This window comes from Durio zibethinus, chromosome 5, assembly GCF_047325235.1.
Source record: "Durio zibethinus cultivar Kanyao isolate XHJ-2024 chromosome 5, ASM4732523v1, whole genome shotgun sequence".
In the NCBI taxonomy this organism is placed as follows: domain Eukaryota; kingdom Viridiplantae; phylum Streptophyta; class Magnoliopsida; order Malvales; family Malvaceae; genus Durio; species Durio zibethinus.
Window position 1 is genome coordinate 4465463 of NC_143166.1, and position 16582 is coordinate 4482044.

At 33.1% G+C, this 16582-nt stretch overlaps 3 protein-coding genes across 7 annotated transcripts; all 3 read right to left on the reverse strand.

Moving 5' to 3' along the window:
- Positions 1–1983: 1983 nt before the first annotated feature.
- Positions 1984–6323, reverse strand: LOC111282810 (cyclin-dependent kinase G-2-like). 4 transcript variants are annotated; one of them, XR_016342123.1, is made up of 8 exons: positions 3983–6323; positions 3326–3461; positions 3109–3197; positions 3008–3030; positions 2810–2921; positions 2616–2722; positions 2328–2505; positions 1984–2255 (listed from the first exon to the last, which is right to left on the reverse strand). XR_016342123.1 is itself a non-coding variant. In XM_022871065.2 (6 exons), exons 1-6 carry the CDS (start codon positions 5749–5751, stop codon positions 2406–2408), a joined length of 2313 nt encoding a protein of 770 aa, XP_022726800.1. In that variant the 5' UTR covers positions 5752–6323; the 3' UTR covers positions 1984–2405. The 4 variants fall into 4 exon arrangements, 1 of the variants encoding a protein (XP_022726800.1); XR_002689282.2 differs by lacking the exon at positions 3008–3030; XR_016342122.1 differs by having other exon boundaries at positions 1984–2505.
- Positions 6324–9257: 2934 nt separating this feature from the next.
- LOC111282829 (uncharacterized) lies at positions 9258–11721 on the reverse strand. The gene is made up of 3 exons (XM_022871090.2): positions 10082–11721; positions 9889–9970; positions 9258–9572 (listed from the first exon to the last, which is right to left on the reverse strand). The coding sequence occupies exons 1-3, from the start codon at positions 10873–10875 to the stop codon at positions 9363–9365; spliced, it is 1086 nt and encodes a 361-aa protein (XP_022726825.2). The 5' UTR covers positions 10876–11721; the 3' UTR covers positions 9258–9362.
- Positions 11722–12420: 699 nt separating this feature from the next.
- On the reverse strand, positions 12421–15500 carry LOC111282394 (uncharacterized). Of its 2 annotated transcripts, none has more exons than XM_022870460.2 (5): positions 15019–15500; positions 14031–14187; positions 13720–13770; positions 13448–13540; positions 12421–12832 (listed from the first exon to the last, which is right to left on the reverse strand). In XM_022870460.2, the coding sequence occupies exons 1-5, from the start codon at positions 15183–15185 to the stop codon at positions 12761–12763; spliced, it is 540 nt and encodes a 179-aa protein (XP_022726195.1). In that variant the 5' UTR covers positions 15186–15500; the 3' UTR covers positions 12421–12760. The 2 variants fall into 2 exon arrangements, with proteins under 2 accessions (XP_022726195.1, XP_089616830.1); XM_089760704.1 differs by having other exon boundaries at positions 12623–12832; positions 14031–14195; positions 15019–15149.
- Positions 15501–16582: the final 1082 nt, after the last annotated feature.

The following is a 16582-nucleotide window of genomic DNA, read 5'->3' on the forward strand; positions in this document are numbered from 1 at the left end:
AACTGATAAAATAGTTATTAAAGGCTATTGTTTCCAATAAACATGATCATGAAATGCTTTAGACAATAAACACAATTATGCATTCATTAATTGTAAGGTTTGTAGAATTCATAAATTGTAAGGATTGTAGAAGTTAGGGTACTCTGTTTCGCAAACCTGCTAGTGGAATGTATAAACAGCATGAACATAAAACTACAAAACACGGGTTCACTAAAGAATCTCCTATTTATGCACTAATTTGGCATTCAAATTCCATACTAGAAGTGTCATATAGATCAATTTAAACTTGACGTATTTTATATTCATGCATTAATAAAGAAAACACTTCTATTACAGCCAAGGTAGCCACAGCAAAGCATATCACTAAATGAAAATCTAACAATCAATATGATCACATCCATTCCAACTATAATAAGAAGATAGAGAACAAGAGTTGAGAGGAGAAATATATGACGTAGCTTTATCCTGACTGTTCCAGGATACAGAAAAGTTCATTTGTTATTGATGCACTTATATGATGCCTTTCATCACAATTACATAGAATCAAGTGCATCTTAATGATACCATTACATAAAACAATGAAAAATTCTAGTATACCAATAGATGGAAATATTAAAGTGAAAAAAGTTAATCTAAGATATTGTAACAGACCAAAGTTTGTATAGTACCTCTGCTGAGCCTGAAGGGACAACTAACTGGAAGTTAGATAAAATCCACAATACGATAACCTCCTCAACCTGCTTGCTTTGAGACTGCAGTTACATTCACAGACATGTCATAAAAGATTCCAGAGCTAATTACAGCTTGAATCTCCCAGACCATTATTTAAACACAGTCAAAATGGAAATAGCAAATTACAACTTAACTTTCATGGCTTTAGGAGATGTTTCAATTGCTGACTAACCAAATTACAGTCAACAGACAAACTAAATCAATGAAGTACAAAAGAGGAATTGATCGTAATCAAGAGAAACTCAGATTAAAAATCATTTGAGCTAAAATTAGCAACATTATAAAACTCAACCAAACTCATAAACTCACTGCTTAACCTTAGTGAATTCCAAGCATCTACAAAGCCTAAATTGAATGAAATCAGCATCCCAGCCACAACTCATCTTCTTCCATAATTTAAGTCCTTTTTTTTCTGTGGCCGTGGTTAGTGGAATAGGCATCAGAATATATATATATATATATATATATATATATATATATGTATGTATGTATGTATGTATGTATATATGTATATTCCCAGAAAACCCAAAGGCCAAGTTAAGCATCAAAACAAAATCAAATTCAATCATCTCTTCAAAAGTACAAGCCTACTGTTTGGCATAATCAGAAAAAAAGGACAATAAACTACATGTTCATTGACTTAATCAGTGATGAGTCAAAGACAAATGAACTGTTAAAACAGGTTGTCAAACCAATAAACAAAGAGAATTTATGAAAAATAGTTCAGAAGTCAACTCCTTTAGTTGACAACAATAAATTGGGTTTTGTACCCTCTTTCCCATGAATGTACACACAAACACAAAATAACAAATCTTGAACATATCACCGTAGGGAAGAGAGAGGAAACATTGGCAACATCACAACTCTTCAAGATTTCTTTTCAACTCAAGAAAGCACTGTCAAAACCATATACATAGCTTTTGTCCTATAAGCAATTTCAGATCATGGCAATTCTCCTCCACATCTCCGACACAGTTACAAATAATCATCCATAAGATTAGGAAAGGAAAAAAAAAACACTAATATGGTTAAGTTAGCAACGCATTTTTCATACTGTAGAGGCAATCCCTCGTGGTTAGACAATATAAATCTAACCCCATAAAACATTCCACAGATATTGGATTAATAAATTACCTTTGATGTATAATGGTTACTGTCAATTTCTTCGTCAATGAAAAGCAAAGAATGCCCCCTCCACTCCACACCAACCGTCTCTTGCAAACACAATGTCAATATTAAAAAAAGATGGAATTGATCAAAGGAAAAAATCCATAATGTTTTAATATTAAAAACCAGCTATAAAGGGAATGTTTACATCATTGTTTCAATAAGAATATGTTACACAAGTTTCAGCTGAAACTGATTCTAAAAGAAGAAAGGCTGATATGCCACACCTTGCGATGCAAGCAGTGTCAGATGCATTTTTATATGATGAACAAAGCTGGAAAACAAATTAACCTGCAAAACATCAGGTTCACAGGAAGAGGCAAACAAAATATCTCCGGCCAAATCATCATCAGTGCCTGCTAAAAAGCATCAAGAATGATCTTCTGACAAATAAAGTTTGCAACTTCCGTTGAATGCATGTCTCTCACCTCAATCATGGCCACCTAACAATAATGTGAAAAATCTAAAACATGAAGATCAAATGACACTGATGGATGAACTTTCTCTCAGCCAAACAAACCACCAGTACCCAATTCCCCTTGCAGCAACTCCTTCCTGCGTTGCTCTTCCAAAGGATCTGGACTCTTCAACATTCTTCTACTACGCCTAAGCATGATACAAAAGACCTAATTTAAAACTTTATTCATAAATTAAAACCCAAATTTACTAAAATAAAATAATAATTGTGATGTTTTCTTGTTTCTGTCAGTCAATACCTGTCTTGAGCATGTTGGGCAGGGAAAGTGGGCATGAAAGCTTTACTCTTAGGAAGGGGAACTTCACGAAACCACTCATGGTTAAGAGCAGCTTCAGCTGTTATACGCTGAAGGTGATATCACAATTCTCAATACATCATCCGCATAAATAATGACAAGGTAACCAAAATATAGACACAAGCCAAGTTATTTACCTTCTCAGGATCATAAGTAAGAAGTTTATTCAACAAGTCAAATCCTGCATCAGAGAGAACAGGTGTTCCAGTGAATGATGTGGCTGGAAATTTCTTGCGCAATAGATTATACCTGAAAGGAAAATATCAGTAATTAATACAAACAAAAATAAATTCTGTGTTACTAATATGTCACCAATGGAGGCCAGAAAGCCAGACCAGAATCACCCAAAGCTGGAAGCCTGGGAAAACAGTGGGAAAAATAAGAAGACCTGAATATTACACTCAACTGAATTTAAAATCAAATATCTAACACTTACTGATGCTTGACAAAATTGACCTTGACTCCAGGCAACTTTGAAAAACCAGGCCATATTGTCTCATTTGGTGTGCCAAGGGTTCTGAAAATCTGCAATCAGTAAAACCCACACAACAAATCCATGAGCATTACCCACCATTGGCAGATTGAACTATTCCAGTAATAGAATGGCCAGAACTAATGATTAATAAAAGGTGAGGCCAAATCATTTAATTCACCTTGTCTAGTTGATCAAATTCAGTTTTTCCATTGAAAAGTGGTTCTTTCGATAGTAGTTCAGCCATGATACAACCCAGAGACCACATGTCAATTGCAGTGGAATATTGTCTTGCTCCCAAAAGAAGTTCAGGTGCCCTGCAAAACCAACATGAAAAGTTCCTAACTACTTGAATCCCAAAAATTTGAATGCTCAGATAATTGATCAAACAAACTTAAGACAAATTAACAGTGCAAATGCTTAAGCCTTAAAAGGTACCAAACAGTAAAAACAGGTTAGCACCCTAGAGCATATGGGGTTCATACTTCTCGTTGACCACAAAAAGAGAAGTTCAAATCACAATTCATCAATTCAAGTTCATACTTTGTCAAAGGCTTCTCCATGAAACTGTGACCTCAAGATTTTTGAGGTATTAGCATTCAACATTGAATAAGATAACAATAACAAAATTTAATAAAAAAGGGATGTTTCTGTCAATAATCAACACTTACATACCCAAAAGCATAAGTCAAAAAAAATTCCAAACACCCAATCACAAACAGCAAATGAAAATAAAATACTGAAGATGAAAAGTCAACCATATACTTTATTTCATTGCACAAATATGAGGATTTAACCATGACATTCAGAAGAGTAATCAATGGCTTGTATAACTCACCTGTACCAAAGAGTAACAACCAAATGAGTATATGGTTTTAATGGGCTTCCATATTGACGAGCCAACCCAAAATCACAAATCTTCAGTTCACCTAGGTTATTTAAAAGCAGATTAGACGTCTTCAAATCTCGATGGAGAACCCAGTTATCATGAAGATACTTGACACCCTCCAGAAGCTGAAGCATCAAGCATTTAACCTCACTTTGGCTGAATGGTTGTTTCATTGTCTCCATCAGCCCTTTCAGATCATGTTCCATGTATTCCATCACCATAAAAATACTATCAAGGTTACTCCCTACAACTACTTCTTTAACATCTACAATCGATGGGTGATGAAATGAAAGAAGAATGTTTATTTCCCTCAGAGAGGTCAAAGGAAAACCTTCTCTTTCTTTCTCCATCTTTACCTTCTTCAATGCCACAACTTCCCCCGTCTTCTTGTCCTTAGCTCTATATACAACACCATAAGTACCTTCATCTATCTTATTTAGTCTCTCGAATTCGTCTACACTTCTACATCCTTGAAGCATGTTTACACTTCTTAAAGGAGGAGTTGGAGGCTCGGGTGTCCCATGTGAATCACTTTCATTCTCAGAACCTGTATCAGATTCACTAACACTACTGTCATTTCTATCACATTCAATGTCAATCTCCATGTAGTCATCCTTCTCTGAATCATTAACAGGGTTGTAATCATCCCTACTTCCAGACTTGGAATGGGCACCTCGTTCATCAGATTCAGATGATCTGGCTCTAATTCCCTCAGAGCCTTCCCTCTTAAGCTCCCCAAGCTCTGGAGTTGCTAACTTATTCCGTAATCCGTTATGGGATGATTCTGAAAGAGCCAACATTTTCCTCCTTTTAGGCATTTCCTCATCTTCTAAAATTTCACCCTCATCAACTGGAGAACTATCACCAGCTGCCCATCTTGAGGAAGATATATGTCTGGTCAGTACATAATCTTCATCTTCTAGCTGCCCAGAATCCTGGTCGATAACCTGTTCTTTTTGAGGTGACAAATCCAAATCGACTGGAGAATGCAGCACAGAGTACCCAACAGTTTCAGCAGCAGCAGCAACTGGTGAAGGAGACAGTGATTTCAGGCTTTTGCTTTCTCTAACAGGAGATATCTGTACAGCCCCACCAGAGATACTGTTAGGTGACTTGTGGTAAGCTTTATGCAGCAGTGGTGGAGGAAGGGCCATAACTGCTGGGGAATTCCTACTTTTGGACAAATTACTTAAATCCTTGTCATCTCTATCCCATACTATAGGTGAAAACTTTCTTTTTCTTTCCTCAGGAGGCTGGGCTCCGTTCTCCATTACTTTCACAATCTCACTATCTTTAATCACTGTCTCAGATCCTATGGCATCCTCTGACCCACTTTCACTAGACAATTCACCAGGCTCCTTATCTACCACCCTAAAAGAGAACTCACGTCGCCTGGGCCCACGACTACCTCCACCACCACCACCACCACCACCACCGCCACCACCACCACTACTGCCACCAGAATCACTTCTACTTGAAGAGGAACGATACCCACCATTTATCACTTCCCTCTCCTTAATATCCTTTTGTCTAACCCTAGCTCTATCTCTATCTCTATCTCTATCTTCCCGTACACGGACCCTTTCATTATCACGGATAACATTTCTAGATGGCTCATGATCTCTAGAATTAGATAATTCCCACCTTGTCACCAGAAAATCAGAGTCTCTGTCTCTAAACTCGTTATCATGATAACCCCCATGTCTCCCAGCACCCATGTATAAATTCCAAAAATCCGAAATCCTAATTCCCAATCAAGAAATTCCTTCTGAATTGTTTACTTATAAACCCTAAACCCTCGAAAACAACAAGTTCACGCCAAAATTTCCAATTTTTGATAAAAAAAAATAAGAGCCCAAATTCTAGGGAAATCAATACGAAATTAACCAATAAGAGCAGTTAAAATATCCAAACCAAAAAAAAAGTATCAGATCCTCGATTTTCGCGCTTTGTAGCTCGAAAATTTTTTGGGAAAATAATTGGATTATTGTGGAAATTAAACCAAAAGACGAAGTGGATAAACCCTAGAAATATTGGTAAAAATTAGAGCGAAGCATAGTTTTTTTCTCAATCTCTCAACGAAATTAAGAGAGTAAAGAGAATTAAGAGTGGCTAGGGCTTACCGATGGAGACGGAAAAAATAGACAGAAAGACAAAAGTCGGCGATCGCTGGTTCGTGAGAGAGAAAGAGAAAAAGGAAATAAAAAAAGGAAAAAGAGAAGAGCCTACGAAATCGCCAGGCAGCGAGAAGAGAGACGAGGCTAGAAAATTTGGCGAACCGAAACGCTGTGTTTTATTCTTTGGCTCTGTGTCGCGATTTTTAAAACAAAAGGAAAATTTTAAAAACAATCCATATTTCATTTATTAATATCGAAAGTAGAATGGTAAAATGAACCGTCCATATTAAAAGCTCAGCCCATTCTCATGTGTTAATGGGCTGTGTTAATCCAGCATTATTATTTAATAAATTGTACAAACAGTTTTGATCATGGCCCAACACGATCCATAAAAATTATAAATTCAGTAAAAAATATTAAAATTTGTAAGACTAATATTTTATTTATAAATTTTTTAAAAAATACATCAAAAAATTAAGACATGACATTATCATTTTATTTTTTATTCTCATCCTTCTATGATTTACATATTTATATAATGTGTTTTATTTTTTGCCCAAACCATAATTAGAGTGGACAATCTAACATGTTCTCGATAGATTTCGACTCGATCAAATCTTAAAAGATCGATTTTTTTTTTTGAAAATCGAGTTTTGAGTCGGGTAGGGTCGAGTAACGTTAAGAAAATGTCAGGTTCGGATTTTAGACAAATCTGATCCGATCAGATATTATATAAAAATAATTTTAAATTAATTTTTTATTTATATATATTTATATAAATATTTATTTAAATATTTATATTTAAAAAATAATATTTTTATATTTTAAAAAATAATATTTTATTAATTTCTGATCGAATCAGATCGAGTTCGAGTTCATGTATTTAAAAAAATCGAATTGAATCGGATTCGTGTTTAACGGGTGTAAAATCGAGCGACTTCAAAGTAAGTAAAAACTCATCCCGACCCGACCCATTACCATCCTAAACCATAACCTAAGTAATATACATATTTACAAGTTCCTTTTTCTTTAAAAATGGCAAATCAAAATAAAAGGATTGTGATTTTATTTATCAAATATTCAAATATTAAATGTTTCATTCCTAAATTTATATAATACAAATGGTCTGGCTAAGATAATAAAAATAAAATAATTTTGATACAAAAATAACATAAAAGATATCTCAATGATTTACGCGTTTAACTCGTTTTATAATAATTATGGACACAACACCATATATAATTTTTGTTTGTGTGACATGTTGTGCTAATTTGTGTGTTAGTTGCTATCACTGGTCCTTAATGAATCATGATGTGTCAACCCAACAAACTTAAAACCCCTAAATCAACATGACATCAGCAAGTGAATTACGCTAGGCGCGATCAATTAGGCCTGTATCATGCTAAACTCGTCGTGTCTTAAGTTATCCAATCTATTCGATATCTTGAGTCGAAAGAGAATGACAATATTCAATAAGGGTGAGATGGTTCACTTTGTTTCATATTTGATTCGATTTTTTTAATAATATATAATATTATTAATTTTTAAAATTTTAGTTAAATTTAAATTAACATTATTTTGAATTTGATCGTAATTAAATTTTATTGGTTTAGTTCGGTTCATTAACTTTTAAAATTTAATTTTTTTTTTATTTTTTATATATTATCTTAATACTATTTTTAATACATTTTAATATATTAATATATAAAATAATTATTTTTATTTTATAAAAATTTCAAATATATATAAATTAATAAAAGTATATATATTTTTTTCGATTTTTCACATTTCAATCCAAAATTCAATTCAAACTTAATATATACATTTAATATTCAATTTTAAATCAAATCAAATAAAAAAATTGATTCAAATCAAACTAAATACTATAATTTCAAATTAATTTTTTATTTTCTCGATTTTATTTCTTATCCCTAATATTCAATGATTTCAGCTTGAAAATCACCATTTTAGCCCTTAATTTTTAAGTTGCAAAATCTACATTTTTATTATTTTTTCTTTTTAAAAATATTTAAAATTAAACAAACAAGAAACTCTTGAATTGATGAAGTTGTTGCATGTAGGAAGGGGAAATTAAGAAAAGATGAAAGCTTTATTGCTTAATCTAACAATTTTTTTTTTAATTGGCCATGGCTTCAGATAATAAATGTTAACACACATTAGCATTTTCCATTTTTAATGGAGGTTTATTTACGTGATGACTTGATTGCATTTTTTTTGGCCTTCGAAAAAAATAGTGTATCTTTAACACATATGCTTCATTAAATTCTCCAGAAATGGGAAATTAACAAGTTATAAGAAAATATATCCTTTTCTCAGGAAAGGATTCGAGACCATGAGATCAAAATGTTAAAATGAAAAATTTTAGGTTAAGGGGTATAAAAAATTTCTAAACTATAATTAAAAAATTATCCAAAATTTTTTTTTTATTACAAGCAATCAACTCTTTTAACATTTATTGTATTCAATTAATCTCTTATTTGAATAAAAAAATTAAAGTTCTTTTATTAACTAAGATAAAATTTTATATGACATAAATAAAACAGATAAAAATTTGACAACGACATAATTAATATATATAAAAATTAAATAAAATAAATATTTTTTTTTCTTTATTTTCTTTATCCCTCTTTCTAAGATCCTTATAACGAGTCAATTGGTTATAGTTTAAAAATTAATTAATTAAAATTTGCTACATTATTAGATTTCATTTATTTAAGAATTTAATTAAATCAAAATAAAAAAATTTAATTTTAATTAATTATAATAAAATATTAAAAAATTAAATGATTACTAAATTATGGCTCGAACCTTTAGCCAAAATTTTAAGTGGGACCTGAATAAATCCAAGCTGACATTTAATACCATGACCGGCACTTTTGTTTCTGTCATCTTTCAGTAAAATTGCTTCATTGAGCAACCACAGCAACAACAACATGCTTATCATTGTACCATTATCAGTTCCCTTTTGAGTATTAACAGGACATATGGTAGTCTTATGCTCTTGCACTTGCTAAAAAAATGGTTGGGGCTTGTTATTGAAGGAGCTAACACATGACTGCAATTTTCAGCATTAGTCACATCTTGGATATCCAAAAGTACATTATATATTTTTTTATTTTATTTATTTATCGAAAAAGTGGCTGAACAAGGATTGAAGCCGGATTTGGCATGTAAAATTTGCAGCAAAGTTACTACCAACAAAGGGAAGGCAACTTGAAAGAGAATGAAGGGGGCAAGTGACCTGTCCTCCTTATGTAATCTGCCCTTTCAGAAGTCCTCATAGCTTTCTCATTTAGTTTGGATTCTGCATTTGCACGCTTCTCTTCAGCTATTCTCCTTGTGGCAGCAAGTTTGTTAGCACACTTTTCTTTTGCCCAAGCTTTCAATCTCTCAGCCTTCACCTAAACACATAACAGTATTGGTAATGATTTTAATTTCAAATCCCTGAATGCTTTAGGAAAACTAATCCATGGCAGAAAAACAGCAAGGCTTTTTGAAATTTGGAGACAAATGCAACAGTAAGAAATGGAACATGTTCTGGTATTGTTGAGTAATTGCTGTTAACAATGTTTCTGTAGCAAGCATAACAGTGAAGGGTGTAACAAAAATATTTCTACAAGCTGCTTTTAGTCAACATCAACAACATGGGAGATGGATTTCCATGCCTTTGAGCTAATTTAGTTTATGTCATATACATGGAGCTAGCTACTTAGTTACCTCCATTTTCTTCATTTCCATTTCTGCTTTCCTCTTCTCATGATTTTCCCATGCCGGTATCTTTACTTCTTCGCGCTTATACCTAGAATGCAAGACATATGCTTATCAAATCACATCAGCTTGAGCAGAAAAAACTGCATATTACATCATTATTAACAACATCTAGTTCCATGAAAAGAATATTACATCTAACCTTGCCATATATTTGGCACGTTCCGCCTCATCCCAAGCCACAGCTTGAGTTTCTAGAGTATTCTGCTTTCTAGTTTGATCTGAATTATTGTTCTCAAGTATCCTGGATTGTTGTCCATTTGGGCCATTTCCCCTGGCAGCTGCATTAGTCTCACCTCTGCCCTCAGTCGATGTTGGACCTGCTTGATAGCCCTCTGCACTAGGTACACCATGCTGGCACCTTACTGGGGTGGAAGATCCTGAAGAAATAGGACTCGTTGCAGCAGGAGTCGTGGCTCTGATAGGTGTTGTTGTTCTTGATGGCTCTTGGCTTGCAATAGGGCTCATCTCAGTCCCCATATCTCTCACACATATTGATCTAACAACTGATGTTGAGTTCTCTGTGGGCTTGTTGATTCGCCAAATCGACTCATCACAATCCACGTTTTTTGTTTCTCCTTTGTATTTGTATGACATTGCAGCAGCAAATCCATTTGCTTGTGCTGCTCCTTCCTCGCTGCTCGAATAATCTTGTTCCTTCTGCGGAACAGGTGCTATTAGTCTTCTGTCATCAGCGTTGGAGTTTCGAGGTCTGGTGTTAGATTGGCTTTTGTCTCTACCTCTTGACAGTCCTACTAGCCATTTCTGCGCATCGTACCATTTCGAAGGTGTTGGTTTGCCAAAGGCAGTTCGATGATGAGATGCACTGTTGTTAGTTCCATTCCCTTGATGAAACTCAAAGCTGATGGCACTGCTGCTTGAAATCTCCTGAGCTGGTCCAAGGTTATAGCATCCTTTATCTTCAATAGATCTCATTTTCTGATCAACAAAAGCTTCTCTGCTTTATCTTCAATAGATCTCATTAAAATAGAAATGGCAGCATAGTTGTAGCAAACAAAAACAAAAATGTTCAACAGGAACCCAGGAAATATCTGAAGCTTCCTTCATAGGAATCTATGCAGCAAAGGGTCCCATCATCCATGTGGGATTTACCCACAAAGCTATATTTGATAACACTAAACAGCCATAATAAAAAACTACTAATAGAAGCTATTTGTTAAGCGTTGTTGCTGTCAATGAAAGCTCAATAATTTCCCAGAATCTCTAAACAGATTGGACAAGACTTTCATGTTAAAGAAATAAAAAGAAGAGAAAAGGCAAATGGGTTTTCCAGAAGAAAAGTAATGCAACAGAGAAGAATGCCTTAAAACCATGGATCTTTGATGACACATTGCCAGAACAAAAGATAAAAAGTTTCAGAACTTCAGATCCATTAAACATTAAAGTACTCAAAACCAACACTATTTTCTGGAAACTTCGAAGTTTGAACCAACCAAAAACCAAACATAAGGCACTTTGGCACTGTAACTAATGGTAAAAAAAAAAACAAGTGGGAATTCTCAACTCTTTGCCTTACCCTCTAAATGGGAATCTTGGGAACAGTTTTTAAGTGGAAAAAAATGTTTTCTATTGAATATCACTTACTTCCCGGAGAGAAAGTTGATTTTTTTGAAATATGGTTACCCTTTCAACGGCTACAAAGCAAAAAGGGTGACGAATGGAGGGCGGAGGATTCAGGAAGATTATCAGATGAAAATCTGAGGCGGTGTGTCGGTCCAAGATCGATAATAGAGGGGAGAAGGAGATTTTAATAATGTGGGTGCTCTGAAGTCATTCACGTGGCTGTGATGGGCCACATCTGTGGGATAAATTGATTATTGGTATTAGCACAGCGTTTCTTTCATTTCCTTTTGCGAGAAATGTTGCGTGTGCTTATCAGCTAGGTATGAGAAACAGGTGAAAAAGCAAAAGTTGGAACGGTCAGGAATTCAGATGATCATAGGAATGGTGAAACGAGGAAGGTTGGCTGTATCCTAATACAGGTCATTAATGTCTGTGTATGTTATAATATAATAATGCTGGTGTATCCTCATGAGAATTATTGCAAGTTTGATAACTGCAGCATTTTCTTCAAGAAAATGAGATGAATTTGTAGATTTATCATCTTACCTGATCTCTTTTGATCCACTTGTTGAATAAATTCACTATCTATCCAAATGTTTATGCTGTATAATTGTCAAAATCAAACCGCCTTAAAACTGTTTTTCACTGCCATTGGCATTGCTCACTATCTATTACTGAACCACAGGTCATAAATCAACAAATAAATTGATTCAAGTAAAATACCCTAGCTAAAACTTAGTTAAGGAATGAGGACTGCCAATTTCAAATACCACACGAAAATGATAAAAAAATAATAATAACAATAATATGATTAAAATTTTAACAAAAATTATATTTTGTACTTTTATGTCAACACAAATTTTAACATTCAATTTTCGTGTAAGATAAAATAAAAATACATGAATTATCAAGTCTGCATAGCCGGTGCTAGAAAGCCATAACTGATAAGTATCACAGAAATAATTTTACATTTAATCAGATTGAGGAAATCTGAGATTCCAATTACATGTATCATACTGTCATGACTTTTCATTACACCAGATACAGAATCAATTTAAAATTAAGATGCTACTGGTAACAACATGATACTGCAGACATCTCAAACTTTAGCATTCGAATCTGAGAAATCTCCCTCGAGGGCAAAGGTCAGCGAGTTGCAGTTCTTTTGCGTGGCAGTACAAGTTCAAACATCAAAGCTATTGTCGAATGATATCTATGATCTACATGAGCATCAACTTTAGCTAGCAGTCAGAGTAATTAAATAGCCAGCAACTGCTGTAATAACACCAAGCAATCCACCAGCAATAACCTGTAATTGAATTGAAATGTTAAAATTTATAAATAGTTATCCTTGTACATAACTCTTCCATATAAACAACCATCTATGATGACCTTGCAGCGCCTGATTTATCAGAAACAACATGAACAGTATTAAAATCCAAGATGTAGAGTAATATTTATGTTAAAATATAACTCAGATGAACCTAGAGTTTAACTCAGTTGGTTCATACAGTCACTTTTAAGAGGTAACATCCAATAGATCTGAAATTCAAATCCCAGCACCTACAAGCCCTTCCCCTATTCCTGTACTGCGGTCTCCTTTGTATAAATATATATATATATATATAATTCAGATTGTTATAGCCCGTACTGCGGTCTCCTTTGTATAAAATATATATATATATATAAATAATTAGGATTGTTATAGCCATTAGTTGCAATATATGAAGATTTGAAGGTGGGTTTCATTCAAATATATGGATATTAACTATGATATTGTTCTGAAAACACATAATGACTCAAGGACTTCACCTTCTCATTAATTATTAATTAAAAAAAAAAGCTTAACTAAAGGATGTTCAAGAACAACAAATTATCATGTGGTTTAAGTAATTATAGCCAAAAATCTGCTAAGGAAATATACCTGGGGAGGGGTGTGACCAAGAAGTTCACGTAATGGTCTGCTCTCAGCCAAGGGATGTTCAGCGGGCAATTCATAAACAATTTGATTCAGGACCTGAAGAACATAAGGTTTGGAACTGAATACATGAAGAAACTAAGTTTAAACCAAGTGATTATGCATCTCATTTCATAAAGAGAGAATGCAGTATATAACTAAAGCTTCTATAACATCCCAATTACTAGGAAATGTTAGGGGATGAGAATAATTAGAAAACACCAGCAATAGAATCAAACCTCTGCCTGCCGTCCAGCCTGTAATCTTACACCAGTTGCATCATACATTACCTACAAATCAGATTCACCCCATCAAAACTCAATCCAAAATGTAGGCAATATTGGTGACATGAGGAACATAGTCATTGGTTATAACCCATATTGCATTTTTTTCAGCTATCAGAAATTGATATTAGGAGAAACCATAGATTAGCATTTAGCACTAGAAGGGACAAAGAAAGCAATATTCAAAATCATGTCCTCAGACTTTAATTCTATGTTATTTACATAGTTTAGATGCCAACCATAAAATGAGAAACAAGGGATCATACAATGCATGCTAAGATCAATGCAGTTGCAAATAGTGCTCCTCTGAAGCCTTCTTGTAATCCAATAGCTGTAGCAAGAGCAGCAACTGTGGCAGAATGCGATGAAGGCATCCCACCAGATCCTACAAGTTGCTTGATATCACATCGTCTTTCCTTGTACCTGCAAATCTAGGAAACCTTAAGACTCTTAGGAGAAAACTAATTATAAAGTATAGCGGAAAAACCAATGCAAATAGCAAAGCAAATACTACGTAGTATTAATCAGTTGTACAAGATTACCACTCAAATTCTATAATCTATCAATTATCTGCACTAGTACCCTAAATGGTTCCTTGTACAAACATTTTCTTCCCCATTCCATAACAAACAGCTGCAATTGGGTTATGAAAAGAATAAAAAAGAAAGCATTGAAACTCAAAATGCTATCATCACAAAATAGATATTTAACCAAGAAGTAAGTCAAACGCTATGAAGATGATAAGCAACCCCAGGATTCAAGAATATATATATATATATATATATATAGATAGATAGATACACACATATATATATCTACAAATATGGGTGGATGTTGTGTAGTTATGAACTTGGGTTTAGGGTTAATTTAAAATTGATTCCTCAACCAGGTCATATCAATTAATCACTCCAAGATCTGCAAAAATAATATTGACATATTTGGTAGTTGTAATCAATCACCTATGATCTTGATTACAACCTCCAGCTCTAGAATCAGATCAAGTTATGACCTAAATAAATATGAAGGCCAGTGTTTTCCATTAATGATTAAAACAGAAATTACCCAGTTCAAAACTCTTTGCAACAAGTCAATTCGAAGGCAATTAATAAAAAATTCTATAGATTGTACATGCACTGAAATGATTCTCAGATGTGGAAACAGAAAATAAAAAGAAATATAACAGGAATAAGCAAAGATTTAAGATTCATTGAAGCCAAAACAATTGATGAAAGAGAGAGAAAGAAAGAGAGATACCAGGAGGTTAAGAACTTGATAGATTGGGCAATAGCAAAGGCAAGAAAAGCACAAATGAGAGGGTAGTTTGTAAAAAAGGAGGAAGAAGACATTGATGAAGAAGATGAAGACAATAATGATGAAGTATTCTGAACCAAAGTTGCTGATGTAGCTGTCATTTCCTTCATTATCTCTTTTTCTTTTGGAAATTCTTTCCTTGTTATAGAAGTGTACTATTAAATCTTATTGATGAAAAAGAAACAGAGAAACAGATGAAAAAAAGATTGATTTTTGAAGACAAGAAAACCAAAAAGCAAAGACTGGTTCTTCCAAGGTAAATGAAGAAGAGCGGATTAGGTGGCGAGTTTAATGAATCCTTTGGAAGCAGAAGGAAGAGAGAGAGAGAGAACAGGGATTGCTTGTTTTCAAATATTACTTGAATTAAAGAGAGGGTTGGCGATGGTATGTTGATGCTTGCCTGTGATTGGTTTTACAATGTCAACAACAGCAACTAACGGTCTTTGCCTTCCCTAAGGCTCCAAAGTTTCAACTGAATATGCCACTCCCTGTTCCAAATCATGTCTCGATTATACCCTCCACTCTCCACCAGCGGCCAGGGCTCCCAACCTAATTTTTTTTCCTTCTTATTTGGTTCTTTTCTTTTTATTTTTTGGTTAAATTTCTTTTGGTTATTATAAGCTATTTCTCTGATGACCATTGTCACTTTTTCTTTTATTTCATATTCTTGAAAGAATAAAGATCTGATGTCATATGGTCATAGGCAAAAACCTAAAAGGCACGCAATTAAAATTAAGAAAATAAATGAATTGAATATAAATGAATAAATATATATTCATAATTTATTTATTTATTTTTGAAAGTATTTATGTTTGATTTGTATTCGATTTAATTAAATTAAATAAATTCATTCGTAAACATATCGTGAATATTAAATAAATATATTTATAAACATATATAAATAAACATGTTTATTAATAATAAATAAATCATAATTATATAATTTAAACTAATAAATTTTAAATGAATATAAATAAACCCAAATGAATATAAACAAACATTAAAATAAAATTAAGATGAAAGATAAAATAATAATTTTATTAATATTATTATAAATAAACAACAAACAAATAAATTATAAACAAACTTTAAACAAGTCGATTCATAAATATAAATGAATATAACATATCTTTGATTGTATTCGAATTGTTTAATAAAAGAACATAAAAATATTATTTAAAATTATTTATTAAATTTAATAAATAAATATAAACGAATAAAAATCAAACATATTTATAAACAATTCATTAAAATTTTTATTTATTTACGCCCCTAATTAAAATAATTAATCAATCTAAAATGAATAAATGAAAAATATTTATCTTACTATTCAAAAAATGGTTTTAATTGTAATAGTTTTCACTTCACATTTTAAGTTATGAACATTACCCTCCATCAACAACAGAGAGTGAAAATCTGGTCAAAGTTCATATCCCACCAAATATAAAACGTTCATTTCGTTAGATCAAATGATAGAGTGAGCAACAGAAATGTTCTGTTGGACAAA